The 15946-nt window shown below is 34.5% G+C and overlaps 1 protein-coding gene across 1 annotated transcript; it reads right to left on the minus strand.

Annotated features, from left to right (window-relative positions):
* Nucleotides 1-4583: 4583 nt before the first annotated feature.
* On the minus strand, nucleotides 4584-15174 carry LOC109051743 (centrosome and spindle pole associated protein 1-like). Its single transcript, XM_042778068.1, is given in 29 exon segments — nucleotides 4584-4907; nucleotides 4987-5038; nucleotides 5040-5102; nucleotides 5650-5744; nucleotides 6020-6080; nucleotides 6179-6207; nucleotides 6454-6566; nucleotides 7381-7507; nucleotides 7774-7834; nucleotides 8194-8262; nucleotides 8394-8492; nucleotides 8730-8879; nucleotides 9430-9542; nucleotides 9629-9697; nucleotides 9786-9933; nucleotides 10140-10245; nucleotides 10677-10731; nucleotides 11034-11128; nucleotides 11225-11349; nucleotides 11837-11882; nucleotides 12109-12205; nucleotides 12559-12647; nucleotides 12782-12841; nucleotides 12943-13094; nucleotides 13444-13503; nucleotides 13793-13887; nucleotides 13982-14039; nucleotides 14124-14222; nucleotides 14781-15174. Coding segments are annotated over 28 exon segments (2463 nt in total). The 5' UTR covers nucleotides 14136-14222; nucleotides 14781-15174; the 3' UTR covers nucleotides 4584-4743.
* Between the last annotated feature and the right edge of the window lie 772 nt (nucleotides 15175-15946).

The raw sequence follows: 15946 nt of genomic DNA on the forward strand, positions 1-15946 counted from the left end.
AGACCAGAGATATCCTGAACTTTACTTTTTAAATGTGCATTTCTGCCCAGTATGGTAATGATATGTTGAATATAATGAGCCAGCAACATATATATAGAGAGATTAAGCAGGAAACTGAAACAATGAGATGGATGTAATTTTTTGATAAAACCAAATAGAAAAGAAACAGTTATTTGTACACAAGCACATAGAAAACGTATTTTTGTCAGTTTTGTAAACACTGTAATTTCGTAAACATATAGACTAAAGTGTTTGTTGGTCATCGAGTGACCTCTGGTGGCAGGATGGAGATAAGACACCAATTTTATTAGTTGTTATTTTCCTATTTTTCCTCCAGTAAAAACAATAAATATCATACCAGGGCTGTATACTAAATTTTTTTTTTTTTTTTTTTGCTACAGACACTGAATGTTTTTACATTAATGTCCTTTACAGGGTACACTAGTGCTGCAGACACTGAATGCTTTCACATTAATGTTCTGTACAGGGCACCCAAATTTCAAACCTTGTGGTTTTCAGGCAAACATTTTCTTTATTTGAAAAAAAGGCCAAAGGTATTAATTAAAAAAGAATAATAATAAAAAATAAATAAATAAATAAATAAAAATAGAAAATAAAACACCAGGTTTTCTGTACTTGTAGGGCTGCACAATTTGGCCAAAAATTTTGTTTTTTATATATCAATAAAATTAATAATGATTATGGTTATTTTTTCTAAATAAAAACATTAAACAAAATATGAAATATTCCTTTTGTAATAACACTATTTCACTATAATATACAAAACTGAGTATTAATATTAATAAATATAATAAATATTGCAATAAAAAAAGCACACTTCTTTACCTTGGAGAAGAACATAAGGAATTGCAAATGTTTACCTCAAAGTTCGTAATTATTTTAGCTATTTTTACTCAAATTAGGGTTTTGTGAGCAATAATGAGTACTCTATTTATTTTTCATTCATACTCGTCGCCGTCGCGCAGAAACTCTACAAGTGAGACTCACTGATGAAGTTCCAGGAAATTCAGCTTCCGCTGTAGATGTAGCCTACTAGCTGAATCACATGCAGACGTTTTACTGATGAAACATGATGAAAATAAACAATGACTGCGACAATATATGGTTTAATTATCTCTGCTCTTCAAGCCATCTCGCGTATTTTTATAAGAATAAAGTTTAAAATGCAATCCTAATCGATATCACTGTATTGATTTATGCCTCATTCTGTTTAATGAAACCATGTCAGATTACAATAATACATTATTTCAAAGACTCGACTGATGTTGTGTAGTGAATTTGGACTTAAACATATCATTATAATGTCACATACTGTATATATGGACAACGGGTTTGTAATCTTTCCTTGTGTTTTCATGGTAACCAATTAGCAATATCTAGGCTAACATACAAAGCCAGTAAGCCTTACTTAACAATCAAATTCATTCTGCGTATTGTATTACCATGTGGACTCTGATTGTATGGTGAAGAGGTACTCATGTTTATGTAATGATCTGTTTAAATGAAGATATCTCTTAATACATTCTCACTAGTTCTTTATGAGGTAGAAGATATCTCCAAATGAACAGGGACTCGTAATTATTCTGAATAAGTACTAGTATCTAATGAATAAGTACTAGTACCTAATAAATAAGCACTAGTATCTAATGAATAAATACTAGTATCTAATGATTAAGTACTAATATCTAATGAATAAGTACTAGTAACTTTACAAAAGACACTAGTAGCTAAAGAATAAGCACTAGTACCTAAAAATAAGCACAAGTAGTTAATGAATAAGTACTAGTACTTAATGGAAAATATACTAGTATCTAAAAAAAAAGGACTAGGAACGTTAAATTAGATACTAGTGCAGTTTATAGATTAAATGTTACAATATCTTGCCATAAACAGGGACTTGTAGTTATTCTGTTTTTGATATCATCTTTTAATTTCTGACTAGTAATTATTGCAACAGTAACTAGTATCTATTTAAATATTACTAGTACTTATTCATTAGATACTAGTACTTATTTTTTAGATACTGGTACTTATTCATTAGATACTACTACTTATTTAATCAGTACTAGTAGTTATTCATTAGTTACTAGTTATTATTTATTAGACACTAGTACCTTTTGTAATTACTACTTGTAACTATTCTTATCTTACTAGTCAGATCTGAGTTCAATTAAAAAATTTACTAGTAAAATAAAAAATCATACTAGTAACATTTCGAATATGTACTAGTATCTAATAAATGTGTACTAGTATCTATTAAATAAGTACTAGTATCCATTTAATAGGTCCTGGTATCTAATGAATGAGTACTAGTTTTTAATAAATAAGCACTAGTACCTAATGAATAAGCACTAGTACCTAATGAATAAGTACTAGTATCTAATAAATAAGTACTAGTATCTAAAAAATAAGTACTAATATCTAATGGACAAGTACTAGTATCTAATAATAAGTACAAGTATCTAATGAATAAGTACTAGTGTCTATTTAATAGGTACCAGTATCTAATGAATGAGTACTAGTATCTAAAAAGTACATACTAGTATCCAATGAATAACTACTCAAACATAAAAATTAAGTACTAGTCACTAGTGGAATACATACTAGTCAAAACTGAATAGTTGATATCTCAATGATGGATCCCGATAGAAGTCAATAGCAAAAAATTTAAATTTGTAACTAGTAACAATATAAAAGTTACTAGTCACTATTGAATTAAGTACTAGTATCTAATGAATAAATACCAGTATCTAATAAATAAGTACTAGTATTTAATCAATAAGTACTAGTATCTAATGAATAAGTACTAGTACCTAATAAATAAGCACTACAGTATGATCTTTTTAATCTGCAAAAAATGAGATTTTTGATGAATGTTCTAGTCTAGTTTTAAAAATGTTCCATGGGGCATTATATTCCATGTCTTCTTAAGTCGCAGTTTGATAACTTAAGGTCATAAATAGATAAAAGTGGTTATAATATAACCACATAGTTGTCAAAAATACACAAAACCAAGATGAATAATATATATATATATATATATATATACATACATACATATATATATATATATATATATATATATATATATATATATATATATATATATATATTATATATTTGCACAATATGCATATATGCATTTAAATCTCACATGCATTTGTCATCTTGGATATTTATATGTCATTGTGACTGTCTCAGGCTTTGCTCTCTGCAGCACCACTGAATCAAAGACCAAAGGCATCTGAACATGGTGTGTTCCTCACCCCTGTAAAGAAGGACATACTCTTGTGCTGCTGGACACAGAGGGACTTAGTTGTGTAAAGAAGGTGAGGAGAAAGGCATCAGCAGTGCTGTGTTACATAGCAAATGCCTCCACTGCAACAAAATATACCTTCATTGCTTGCAAGAGAGAGGTATTGTATTAAAACCCTGTTGCTCTCATAGTGTCCTTTTGTAGTAAAGACAAATATATATATATGAATGAGAAACATGACATGCGGATCTTCTGCCTGGCAGTTCTTCTCAGCAATACTAATAGTAGTGTACAACAGAAAAAAAAGAAAAAGAAATTGACCACACCATCCCCCGTGAATTATTTTTACAATTTGACCACTAGCTGTTTGTGTTGTATTGTATTGCAGGAGAAGGATGCTCTTTTACAGAAGGGCTTTCTACATTTATGCATTTAGCAGGTGCTTTTATCCAAAGCAACTTACAGTGCATTCAGGCTAACATTTTTTTACCTAACGTGTTCCCTGGGAATTGAACCCACAAACTTTTGCGCTGCTAACGCAATGCTCTACCACAGATGCAAGCCTAACAGATGCAGAGGCAGATTGACTGCTTAAAATCAGAAATGCATAAAGAAGAGGAGTCAAAACCATCTGCAGTCAGATGGATTATGGATCAGAATTGATCTTGCCGTGCTTTGTTAGCCACGGTTTGTCGACAGTCTCGAAATGGTTTAAACAAGTGCAGAATGAACATGCTTCTCTCACGCATGTCATTCACTCTAAAGGGCCTTTCATACCAAGGATAACTATATTAGTGTTCACACCAAGGGACAATAAGTTTCTCCTTAATTATAAACATGCGCTGATGTCATTTGCCACTTTATATGCTTAAGCTCTTTAATGTCAGATGGATTCTGACTGGTCGTCAATATTTTTTATCATTTATCAACTGGAAAAAAATCATTCTGAAAAGTGCCACTTTCATACAGTAGATATGTGGACTTTGCCATTTAAATTGTGAAATTCTGAATGATTTTTAGAACTTTATCGTTATAGTTATCATCCTTGGTTTGAACAGGCCGTAAGCCTCCAAGCAATCAGGATTATAGTGCTTTCAATATGTGTTATTTACTCTGGTGAATCCTGGTGTAAAAAAAAAAAGGATAAAATGTATTAAAAAAAGTATAAAAAGCTGTCAAAATGCTAAAAAGTATTTGTGTCTTGGAAAAAAAATACCACAAAAAAGCCCAGAAAGATTAGAAATGTATCATTCCCTCTATATTTTGTTAAGATATAATGGATCCACAAATCAGTTCACAAAAGAGATTTTGTGAAGCAGTTAAAGCAGATGATCTCGAAGAGATTCCGCTGATCAGTCTTTTATTTAAGAGATCTGAAGACTACATAAAATCTCCTATATATACTGCATTGCAGTAAAGTGCTCACACACTCTGAGCATGTGCGGTCATGTATATTATGGCCCATCTTAAAGTTTAGAGCCAGACATCAGCCTTCTGAGCGTGTCTGATGTTTCTGCTTGAGTCCAGGACTCGGCAGTGGTGGTATCAATGGAGCTGGGCCTGCCAGGAGACTGCAGGGTAAAATGCTCATCACCACAACTTGCTTCATCATCGTCGTCAGAGCAGCCTCCTAAACACATAATTGAAATAAGATGTGCATCTCCAGAATCATAAAACATACACAGAGATGAAGACAAACAGACACACACCTGCTGTGATGCTGTGATGGCCAAAGGCTTGTAGTCTCTTCGTCCTGATGAGTGTTTGTGTCTCTGAGCTGCCTCATATTGAGAGACTGCAGCTGCACTGGCTTCCTCTCTGCAGACTAAACACACATATATACACTGTTTATTATATCATGCTTTATGATGACTATTTTCCACACTTTAGAATCATATTGAAGTCATCATATATAATTTTGTTGAACTTGTCTTCACTATCTACTAAAACTAATTCAAAAACAAAATTTTAAAATCAACAAAACTTTGCAAATATATTGTGAATGTTTTTAGTCACTTAATAATTTCCAATAACTTTATAATTTTAAAAAATGTAATTATTAAAAAATATTATTTGTATTTGGGGTACACAAAATGCTAACTATAAAAAAGCAAAGGAGTCTGGTACTTTATTCCAGAAGTGTTAAATGTTGTTTTTAAATTGCACTATTGAATTATTGCATATCATGAATTCTTCAAAATGTAAGATGTCTAATAATGAATGAACTGACACATGAAGAAAACTCTGACAAAAAATGCAGTGTATTTCTGTCAGTATTAACTGCACTTTAGTCTGTAAGAGTTTGAAAAAGGAGTAGAAAAAATGTGCCGTCACTATACAGACATATGTTAAGATGTTTCAGTGTGAATTACCTTAAGGTTTGCTAGTCTGCGTAGCTCTCGTGCAGACAGCTTAACAGATTTCCTCTCACTGTCTGGAGGAACTGGGAAAGCAACTCCATTCAGATCTAATGATAAATAATTAGACAGCTGTACACCAGCAGAAAGCAGTCAACAATGTGTAATCATACAAAAAAACAGATGTTTGAGAAATGGATATATAACATTTATCTTTTGATAAAATGTGTTCATATTTTTATTTAAAATAAATGTCACTTGGTTTAATGTTTTCTTATATAATGCAAAGACATTAAAACATTTTTAAGTGTGCCTTAAGTGTCCAAACAAATCTCGGGCCCACTGGTTACACTCATTAAGCAATTAAAGAAATGTGTGATCCCACCAATAAATTCACTTTCTGACAGAAGCACAGATCCTCGTCCACCCTCAACATCTCTGTTCCTCTGTGTGATAGAAAAACAGAACTGTCATGTTAAACAGCATTCAGTACTGAAGGAGCTGCTTCTAGTACTGCAGAACCCAACGGAAATGGAAAACTTACAGACTGCCATGTTCTAGGCATAAAGGCATCTGAGAAATGTGAAAAAAAATGTGTCAGTTTCATCACAAAAGATCGATTTACATAACACCAAACATTAAACTGGGCTGTCATTTTACAGTCATAATATTTATTTTTAGCAGACTACAAATGACTTCAGTATGATTTGACCTGCTATATATTGAAGGAGCTACAAAAACTCATAAACTAATATTTATTTCATTAACTACAATCCTCATCGCTCAGATTTTTATTGGCATTAGCCAGCCAGTTCTTACCCCTGTACATGACGTCATTGGCCCCCTCTGAGCTGATTGGCTCAGTGCCGCGGGAGGAGGGGCCTCGCACAGGCATGCCCAAACGAGCCATGTCAAACACATCCATCCTGTGCCTACAAACACACACATGAAGTGCTATGTTGTAAAAACAGTCACAGTTAAAGTTATTAGGCATGCTGGAGTGCCAGCAACTCACTTAGTTATGATTATTCACAATATTGCTTCTATAAAACTACTGTTTATTATTCTTTACAGCAGAACTGAATTTTGTTTGCATAACTGAAACATTTTCCTGTTTAACACTGAAAAGCTGCTTTGACAATCTGTATTATATAAAGCGCTATAATAATTAAAGGTGACTTGAATTAATAAAACAGTGACTTCATAATAAAAAAATAGACATTTATTAAAGTGTCATTTAATTAAGAAAACGTAAACGTTTTCTAGAGGATATAACAATGTGGTATATATGAGTGCGGCACATACAGTAGAGAACAGTTATTTCACTGGTATATTGATGTAAAAAATATATATTTTTTGGGAATATGATACATTTGGAAACTTGGATGGTGACAGCAGCGGCAATCCACCTGTCACTCAAGTGGCCACGCCCTTAATTATGCAAAACTTTAAGGCTTAATATAATTTAAACGTATGTTATGAGAAATTCACCCCCCTCATAGTTGTCATGAAGGGCAAAATTAGCTATATATACCAAAATAATTTTTTGAACCAGGCTGTAAACATGTTTTTTTCTGCTGTAAAGTTGGGGATTTTAGCATGGGGAGTCTATGGGACTGACTCCCTTTTGCAGCCAGCCTCAAGCGTCCAGTTGATGAATTGAAGTTTTAGTCACTTCCTTGTTGGCTTCACGAGAGAGAGCGGGAGGTTGTCGCTCGATCAAAACACAAACACACTGTACTGTACCTGTCAGTGAAGGGGGAGGGGAGATGCTCCCACTCTGTCTGCAAGAGCTGCTCCTCCAGATGCTGCTGTTCACTGCGCAGACGTCTTCTTAAAGCACACAGCTCATTTACAACCTCACTTCTGTACTCTGAAGAAAAACAAATACAGTAAACCCTCCAAAAATATGTGAGGGTGGTATTATGTGAGGATAACTTGCGTCTATGAACTAAAGACCAAAATAATTTAGGGACCAAATACTCGCAATGTTAGTAAAACCTGAAATCACCTACATTTTGGGCAAATCAATTCTGTAAAGCTCAGGTTTAGGGTATAACAAACACTACTAGATTAATATATAAAAACAAAAAAAGCCAATCTCAATCATGATATGTGTGCACATGGATAAGTGTTTACTCTCTGTTCTCTGGCTGTTTCTGTTTTCTGGAGATGGAAGAGCCCGAAACACAGAGAAATCCTGAAAAATATATAGAGGTTAGTGAGTGAGAACTCAACCTGAGTGTTTGCAATTATCTGAAGGAATTACAACAGAGTTGTGGTAATTAGGCTGAGGGTCTGGTTACAAGGTCATGAGAAGATAATCACGGTTGCCAGATCTGCATAACAAAGCTAGCCAATGGACAATCAACAATAGCCCAAAACTAATCATATCCCAAATATCAAAACTCAAAATATACAATTCCTATAACCTAAAATATATATTTTATAGTAACTGTTAAATGTGTTATACACAACTTTATTCACATGACGTGAACATGAGCTTTTGCAATGTTTGTTTGTTCAAATAAAGTTTGTGTTTAAGGCCGTTTTCGTTACCGTAGCATTTGAAGGGTTGCAGTGTTTCTTCTGTAGGGTAGGGATAGGAGGGGATGGTGCACGTTGAACCTAAAAAAAAAAAAAAAACACTCACTACATCTAGAGAATTTTTCAGCAAATATAACTTAAATATATACAGCTTTTGAGATGTAGCTCGCGCCAGTAAATTTCACTTTTCACTGCTCTTCCTGTTCTCTTACAGCTGCTCTCTCTTTCTCTTCTTCTTCTTTTTGCTTTTTTTCTGCATCCCTCCGTTTCTCCTCCACAAGATGAGTGAGTTCTTCATTCTTCAGTTTTTGCTGCAAAAAGATACGTTTACTTAAAGTTAGCAGTGCTGGTCCCTAAGGTCTGAGGTCATCAGGAGTGCTCACATAATGCACTGGAAACATGGCGACATGCATTTGATGGCATTTTCTTAAGCACTTAAATTCCCTTTATCTGGATGGAAAATGTTATTTAAAGTGAACAATTATCACATTATTACATTGTGCATCTCTAAAATAAAACAGGCAGGAGTGGATGTGTGTCTGTCTGACCTCCATCTCTCTGTGGTTTCTGCTCTTCTGCTCCTCTTCATACTCTCTCCTAAATTTCTCTCTCTGTTCCTCCAGTCGCCTGTCCTCCCTCTCCTCCTCTGCCCTCATCTGCTCTCTCTCCTCCACCTGCTTCCTTCGCTTCTCTTCTACCTAATGCCACACACACAATTAAAAAATAAACACACACACAAATTAGGTTTATATACAGGTACAGTGGGGTTGAAAAGTTATAAAATTGAACCACACAGAAAATCTGTGATATGATATCTATAATTTAATTTGGTCAAAATGAAGTAAAAACAGTAATATTGTAAAAAAGAATTCAATTTAAAACAACTGTTTTTAACTTTAATGTATTTTAGAATGCAGTTTATTCCTGTGATGGCAAACCTGAATTTTCAGCATCATCACTGCAGTCCGATTTGGTGCTTAAGAAATATTTCTTCTTATTATCAGTTTTGAACTTAATATCTTTAAGAATGCTTAATACTTCAGCAGTGACATGAAATGCTTCTGCTTAATATGTTTGAAGAATGGAACAGCATAGGAGTTCATAGCAACAGCATTTATTTGAAAAATATTTTTTGTAACAATGTAAAAGTCCTTACTTTTGTTCAATTTAATGCATTCTTGCTGGATAAAATATTCATAATAATATTATTTTTTTCTAAAAATCCTACCAACCCGAAACTGTGTGTACCTGGAGTCTCAGGTAAGTTTTGTATTGGTCTTGCTCCAGTAGTCGCTGGGGTGACAGCATCTGATTAAACACATTCCCTCTTGCAAACTGTGGAGTGTGTGTCTCGGCAAAACCTTCAAATACACACACATTCAACTTGAGGATGTAAACATTCACTAAAGACACCATATGTGTTTGTATGTGTGTGTTAACATGTTACCTGGCCTCTCCGGCTTTTGTGGTGGTGCTGCAGCTGCTGCATTCAAAAGATGCATCTTCTTCAGATCAGCTACACACACAAACACATCATTTCTATAGTCACATGTTCCATAACTAACAGGCTAAAAGGAGATTAAATCATACTAAATAAATCATACTGATTAGATTTCCAGTGCTGTCTCTGAGTGGTGCACCAGCTCCGCCTCTTCCCCAGGGTTCATATGCTCTCATATCGGCTACAAGATTAGCCTCCAGTCTTTGCTTCTCCTCTCTGTCCACCCTCCTCTGTGCATCCCGCTCCTCTATCTACTCACAGGACACAACAACAAACCTAATAAGCTGGAAGTCTTCAAGAAGCATTCTATTTCTCTTTTTCAAGTAGGAAGTTGGAATAAATTTATAAATGCAAACCCACCATTAACAAAGACACACCCACTTTTTAACATGTCTATACGAAATACTGTTTAATATGCAATAAGGACACACCCCTCTGTGAATATGTATTAGCACACCTGCTTTCTGAGCTCCTCTTTATAGCTGAGTCTGTCCGTCTTTGCGTGATGTGCAGGAAACACTAAAAGACCTGAACCCTCAACTTCATTCTCACCCACAATCCTCCTGAAACACACACAAGCACAAGTACACCCCAAAAACAAGATGTGTATTAACTGTCTGCATATAAGCATATGGTTTAAAAATGAGAGGGAAAAAAATTAGTTCAAAACTTGCCCAATGCTAAATCAAAAATAACCCAAAACTAGTCCAGTGACCCTATCCCAAATATCAATATACTCAAAATATTTAACTCCCATACCTAAAAAACATATTTTACAGTCACTGTTTGTCTACATTATACATTTATGGGAAAAAAATGTATATGCATTTGCCAATATTAGGTACAGTCAGAGAGCTAGAAAGTTAGCAATTTCCAACACTTAGGTTGCTACTACTAGACAATTTCATCTGGTGTTACTGCTAAACAACCACAAATTATGATCTGAAACGTGTCTGGAAAATTGCCTATTTGGGAGTGTCTGTTGCACGCTTACTGTCTGTGAGTGCTTCTGCTGTGTGGACTGAGTGGGTGTGGCTCTCCTGATGATGCTGAAAAAGAAACTCCCGTTATTGGGTAATCTGTGGAAACAAACACTTGATGTAGTGATGTAATGATGTAGCACCAGTAGGAATCTTATGCTAAATGGATCTAAAAATTGCCAAGTAGATTCAAGTGGTTTTGAATCAGGATCCAGAATACCCAACACAGTGCCAAAATTATTTACAGCACAAAAGTAAGCAGATATGATTCATAAACATTGATGCACCCAATATTTCACCGCACAAGACCATGTTTATCCTCACTGCAAGTAATATTTTATGTAATCTGTTGTGTCATACGTGTGTCTTACAGGTTCTACTGGGGCTCAACAAACTCTCAGAATCATTATTTGGAGTCTTATAGGCATCTGTAAGGAATGGGAGGTGAGTAGGGACAAAAGGCACCCTGCAGAAAAAAACAAAAACATGTTTGTGAGCTTGAAGTACAGAATGTGCAAATATGTGTGCTGGTGTGTTTGCACTTATGTATATCCATATATACCTGCAAGGAGACAAAAGGTCTGTCCTGTATTGTAGAACACCCTCAGGAGAATCAGCAGTGTCCAGGCGGATGATGTCATCCCTTGGTTGCTTTCTGTACGCAGACGCCTCACTCACAAAGAGCTGCTTTAAAAGAAAAGGTCAGAAAATCAACACAAGAACATCAACAAATATGTGACAATAGACAAAACCACAAAACCAATTGATTTATATATAATCTGAAAGCTGAATAAATAAGCTTTCCATTGATGTATGGTTTGTTAGGATAGGACAATATTTGCTCGAGATACAACTTTCTGAAAATCTGGAATCTGAGGGTGCAAAAAAATCAAAATATTGAGAAAATCGCCTTTAAAGTTGTCAAAATGAAGTTCTTAGCAATGCATATTACTAATCAAAAATTATGTTTTTATATATTTACGGTAGGAAATTTACAAAATATCTTCATGGAACATGATCTTAATATCCTAACGATTTTTGGCATAAAAGAAAAATCAATAATTTTGACCCATACAATGTATTTTTGGCTATTGCTACAAATATACCCCAGCGACTTAAGACTGGTTTTGTGCTCCAGAGTCACAAATGTGAATGCACAAACACACCTTGTTACCTTTTTCTCAGCATTTGTTGAAACTCTCAGGTCCAGTTCCTTCTCCCTAAAGAAAGTTGAATTACAGGAATAGTTCATGAGAGCTGCATGAACGTTCTTCCTAATTTTTTGTGTTTCACAAAAGAAAAAAAAATTGGGTTTGAAATGTCATGAGAATTAGTGAATTTTCATTTTTGGGTGAATTTTCCATTGTACACTGAATTTTTTTTTTTAATTGAGGTAACAATGTAAACCAAATACACCAGTCAGACTATTTTTTCATAAACACAAACCTCCTCCTGTGACTCTGTTTCTCTGCAATTTGTTCCTGTAGTTCACATCTATAACGTTCCTTTTTCCTCTGCAGTTTGGTCTCCAGATCCACTGCACCTGTCAGTCAAAATCAGCCGTGTCAGAAGCCTGAGCCTTAATATCAGTTAAATGGATGAATATCCTGTCATCATTTACTCATCATCATATCGGTCCAAAACTGTATGACTTTCTATCTTGTATTTTGGTGCCCACTGACTTAAACTCAAAATATCTTCTTTCTTTCTTCCACAGATGAACAACAGTCATACAGTTTTGGGACGAATTTTAATTTTTGGGTGAAGTATCCCTTTAAAATCAAATCAGAATCATTCTCCACTGAATGAAGCAATGAAACATCACTTCTCGAGTTATTAAGCCAATCAGATCTGAAACAAGGACCTCAGAATCATGATAGTAAACTCATACAGTACCTATTAAAAGTCCAGTGGTGCAAACTGTGTCCTGACTGGCCGCAGATACAGATCTTTCGTTGGCTTGGGTCGCAACGGATATCGACATTCTACAACAGTGACAAGAGCAACAGTGAAGGAGAAGAGATAAATGTGGGTCAAAACCATTCTGCCACTCAAAAAAAAATGAATTAAAACTGGGTTTGCCAATACTGTAAATCTAAACAGTGTATGCATTTTGTACCTGTTTCTGTGCTGTAGTTTGCTCGTGTGATGTCCTGTCTCTGTGTACAGTTCCCTTCTTCTTATGAGAAAGAGAGCAACAGAGATGTTAATTTACATATATAAATATTCGTGACACGAGTCACCAGTTCTAAACATCTCTCCCTCTGTCTCTGTCATCACCTGTTTGCCGTCCTGGTGTCTCTCTCTCTCTGATGTCGCCTCCCTTGCAAAAGCATGAGTTCATCATCAATGCAGTCTTCCTCAGAGCTACACACACCCCATCCCAGCCCACACACCTCTGTAAGGGTGGCCACATCCCTCACACGGACCGTCTGAAAAAGTGAGCAGGAGAGATTTGCCCTTACAAAACATTACATTGGCACAACCATAGTACAGTGATAATATCAGATGGTTATATTATGGTAATGCAAGATACACTAGCAGGTGATGTGGCTTTTCTAATGAAGTAGGTCAGAAGAAGTGGGATGCAATGTGGAGGGTTGAGTAGCATCAAAAAACTTTTTTTTTTACTTTGTATCAGAATACTCATCTGTGCGACATAACAGCAGATATAACAGGTATGAGAGTGACAGATGCAGAAGTGAAATCTCAGCCTCACAAAACTGTGTGGTACCTAAAGAGGGAAACTGAAACAATCATGCTTTTGACCCAATACTGTACCCTGGGTATTCGTCTTCTCTCTGGAACTGTGTGAATGTCAACAGCATCCCAGTGATCTTTCTGCAAGAGACAGAAATTAAGTGAGAAGTAAAGATCGTGTGTGCAAAATTTTGATAGAAACATTTTCGCAAACAAATCACGATTCACCAAAAACATTCACACTAAAATTCATACTAATTTACGAAAAAATGTAGGAACCACATGTAACTGAAACCACACATATGCAAAATCACATACTCTGGGTGGCCTTATATTTTTTTTTCATACTACTGTCAGTTTGATTACCCACATTCATCAAAATATCTTCTTTTATGCTCAATAGGATGACACGCTTGCCACTGTGTCTCACCTCTGCCATGTATTTCCTGTAATCATTCCTGAGTTCTTCTTGCAGTTTGTGTTTCTTTCTCTCATATTGCTCTCCGAGTGGCAGACTCACACCATCTACATAATGAAATAACACATATACACCTTTAAAACCAGGTTTGCATTTAACAGAAATGAATTTACAACCATTAAATTGCAAACAGTGTTGTACCTTGCTGACTTGTACGTGAAGGTATGTTATCTTTCTGGAGAATATGGCCTGTCTGCCTCTGATACATCAATATTTAACAACATTACAATGAAGACCAGTCACATACATTCTCTTTATCCCCATCATTAACTCTCTCTCTCACCCTCATCTCCATGTAAGGGGGCTCCTGTTCCAGACATGCCTTCTCCTCTGCTAGCTTTGTTTTCTGATCTTACAGAAACTTCTCCAATAACTCATCCATCTGGAACACATACAAATATTAATGCAAAGCACATAAAACATAAAGTGCAGCTCTACAGCGCCACCTGTAGATACATATAGCATGTTGCATAAACAATACCAGTAATTCGTTCCAGTAAAGTACCATAAATTAAACTTAAACTTGTGGTTAACTAACAACAAGCAATAATATAAAATTATAATTAGGTTATAAAAATGTATTGTCAGTTTATGTCAGCTCAGGCCCATTAAATAATATTAATACAACCTCGGCTTTTAATATTAGGCTACTCTAGAAGTATTTTTTTAGTTCGTGTTAACTAATGTAGTTAAGCTTAATTTATAGATACAAAAAAAATGTCAATGAAAATAAGAGAAAAGAAAAACAGAACACAATGAGCAAGAAATACATAAAACAAGTAACAAACAAGTGGCATATGCAACAAAGTATGACCTTTTCTAACTTAATATTTTAGCCATGTAATCTAATGGAATGACATTCAGACATTTGCAAAGTCTTCAAATACTTATGATCGATGAACCACCCTTAAAAAAAATACCTTGGACAAAAAGTGAACACTTCTCTGAATTCCTTCTGGTGCTGAAACTCAGTTTAATCATCTGAACCTGAATACATCCGATCTTCCATTCCACAAAAGAACCATTTGATCAGATCACATCGATAATAAGCACGGTAATAAAAGTTACTAAATGTGCTGTTTATTTACTAAATCTAAGGTGTTATCTGTTACAAACTCTATTCCGAACTAATAATCTCAACAGAAAATATACTGTTTCATTCGGTAAAGGTAATAAATGTGTCATCTGATATCTGGATCTGTTCATATGTTGGAAACTATCTAATATGTTAATCGGTTCAAAATCTGATTTCACTGATCTCCGGTTGCATTGAATAGAAACAGAGCGCCGCTACTCTTCTCTTCCAGTCTTCCTGGCTTTGTTCGGTCGTGACGTTTTTTAGGCCAACCCACTGAACCCGGAAGGGGCCATGTGTTTAAAATAAAGGTTTTAAATCTATGACAAATAAATTAAAAAAAGAAAATAGATCAAATTACCCTTACCCTTTCACCCTGTTCATTGCACACAATTTGTTGTGTATAATTTATGAAAAAAAAAAAATTTCACGTGTAGGCTACAAATAAACTCACTATACATGTTTTCAATGTTTAAAATTCATCACTAGAGAATTGTTTATATATATAATATAATAATAATAATATTATATAAGTCATTTACATTTCCTCTACAATACATTTGTTGCATTATGGCATTCTGTAATGAATATTACATTTAAGACGTTTTACAGCTAGCATTTTATGTACTATTTGGCATACTCTTTATGAAATAAGACTTAAAATAAGAAAATTCTGTTTGAAGGTGACAAGTAATTCTGTAATTAAAAAGTTATGAACATTTTCTCCACTTGGCAAATAATGCATTTTGTTTAATATAATTTTGTAATGGGAACTGCAATTTAGACTGTTTTGAAAAAAACCGGCCAACTTTATTGTAAAGCTAATCACATAACTAGTTTTACTTTTTTATATACTTGGAATTACATAATTCAACAAAAATACTGAATGAAAATGATGCACAATTAAAGGATTACATTCACAATAGTCTTTTTGATTATTTTCTTCACAAATCACATGTTCACTATCAAGCATTATGTTGTCTTTTTTGGCAAAAAAGATAATTATCTCAACTCGACAATAATTTAATTTA

The sequence above is a fragment of the Cyprinus carpio genome, chromosome A2 (genome assembly GCF_018340385.1).
Source record: "Cyprinus carpio isolate SPL01 chromosome A2, ASM1834038v1, whole genome shotgun sequence".
In the NCBI taxonomy this organism is placed as follows: domain Eukaryota; kingdom Metazoa; phylum Chordata; class Actinopteri; order Cypriniformes; family Cyprinidae; genus Cyprinus; species Cyprinus carpio.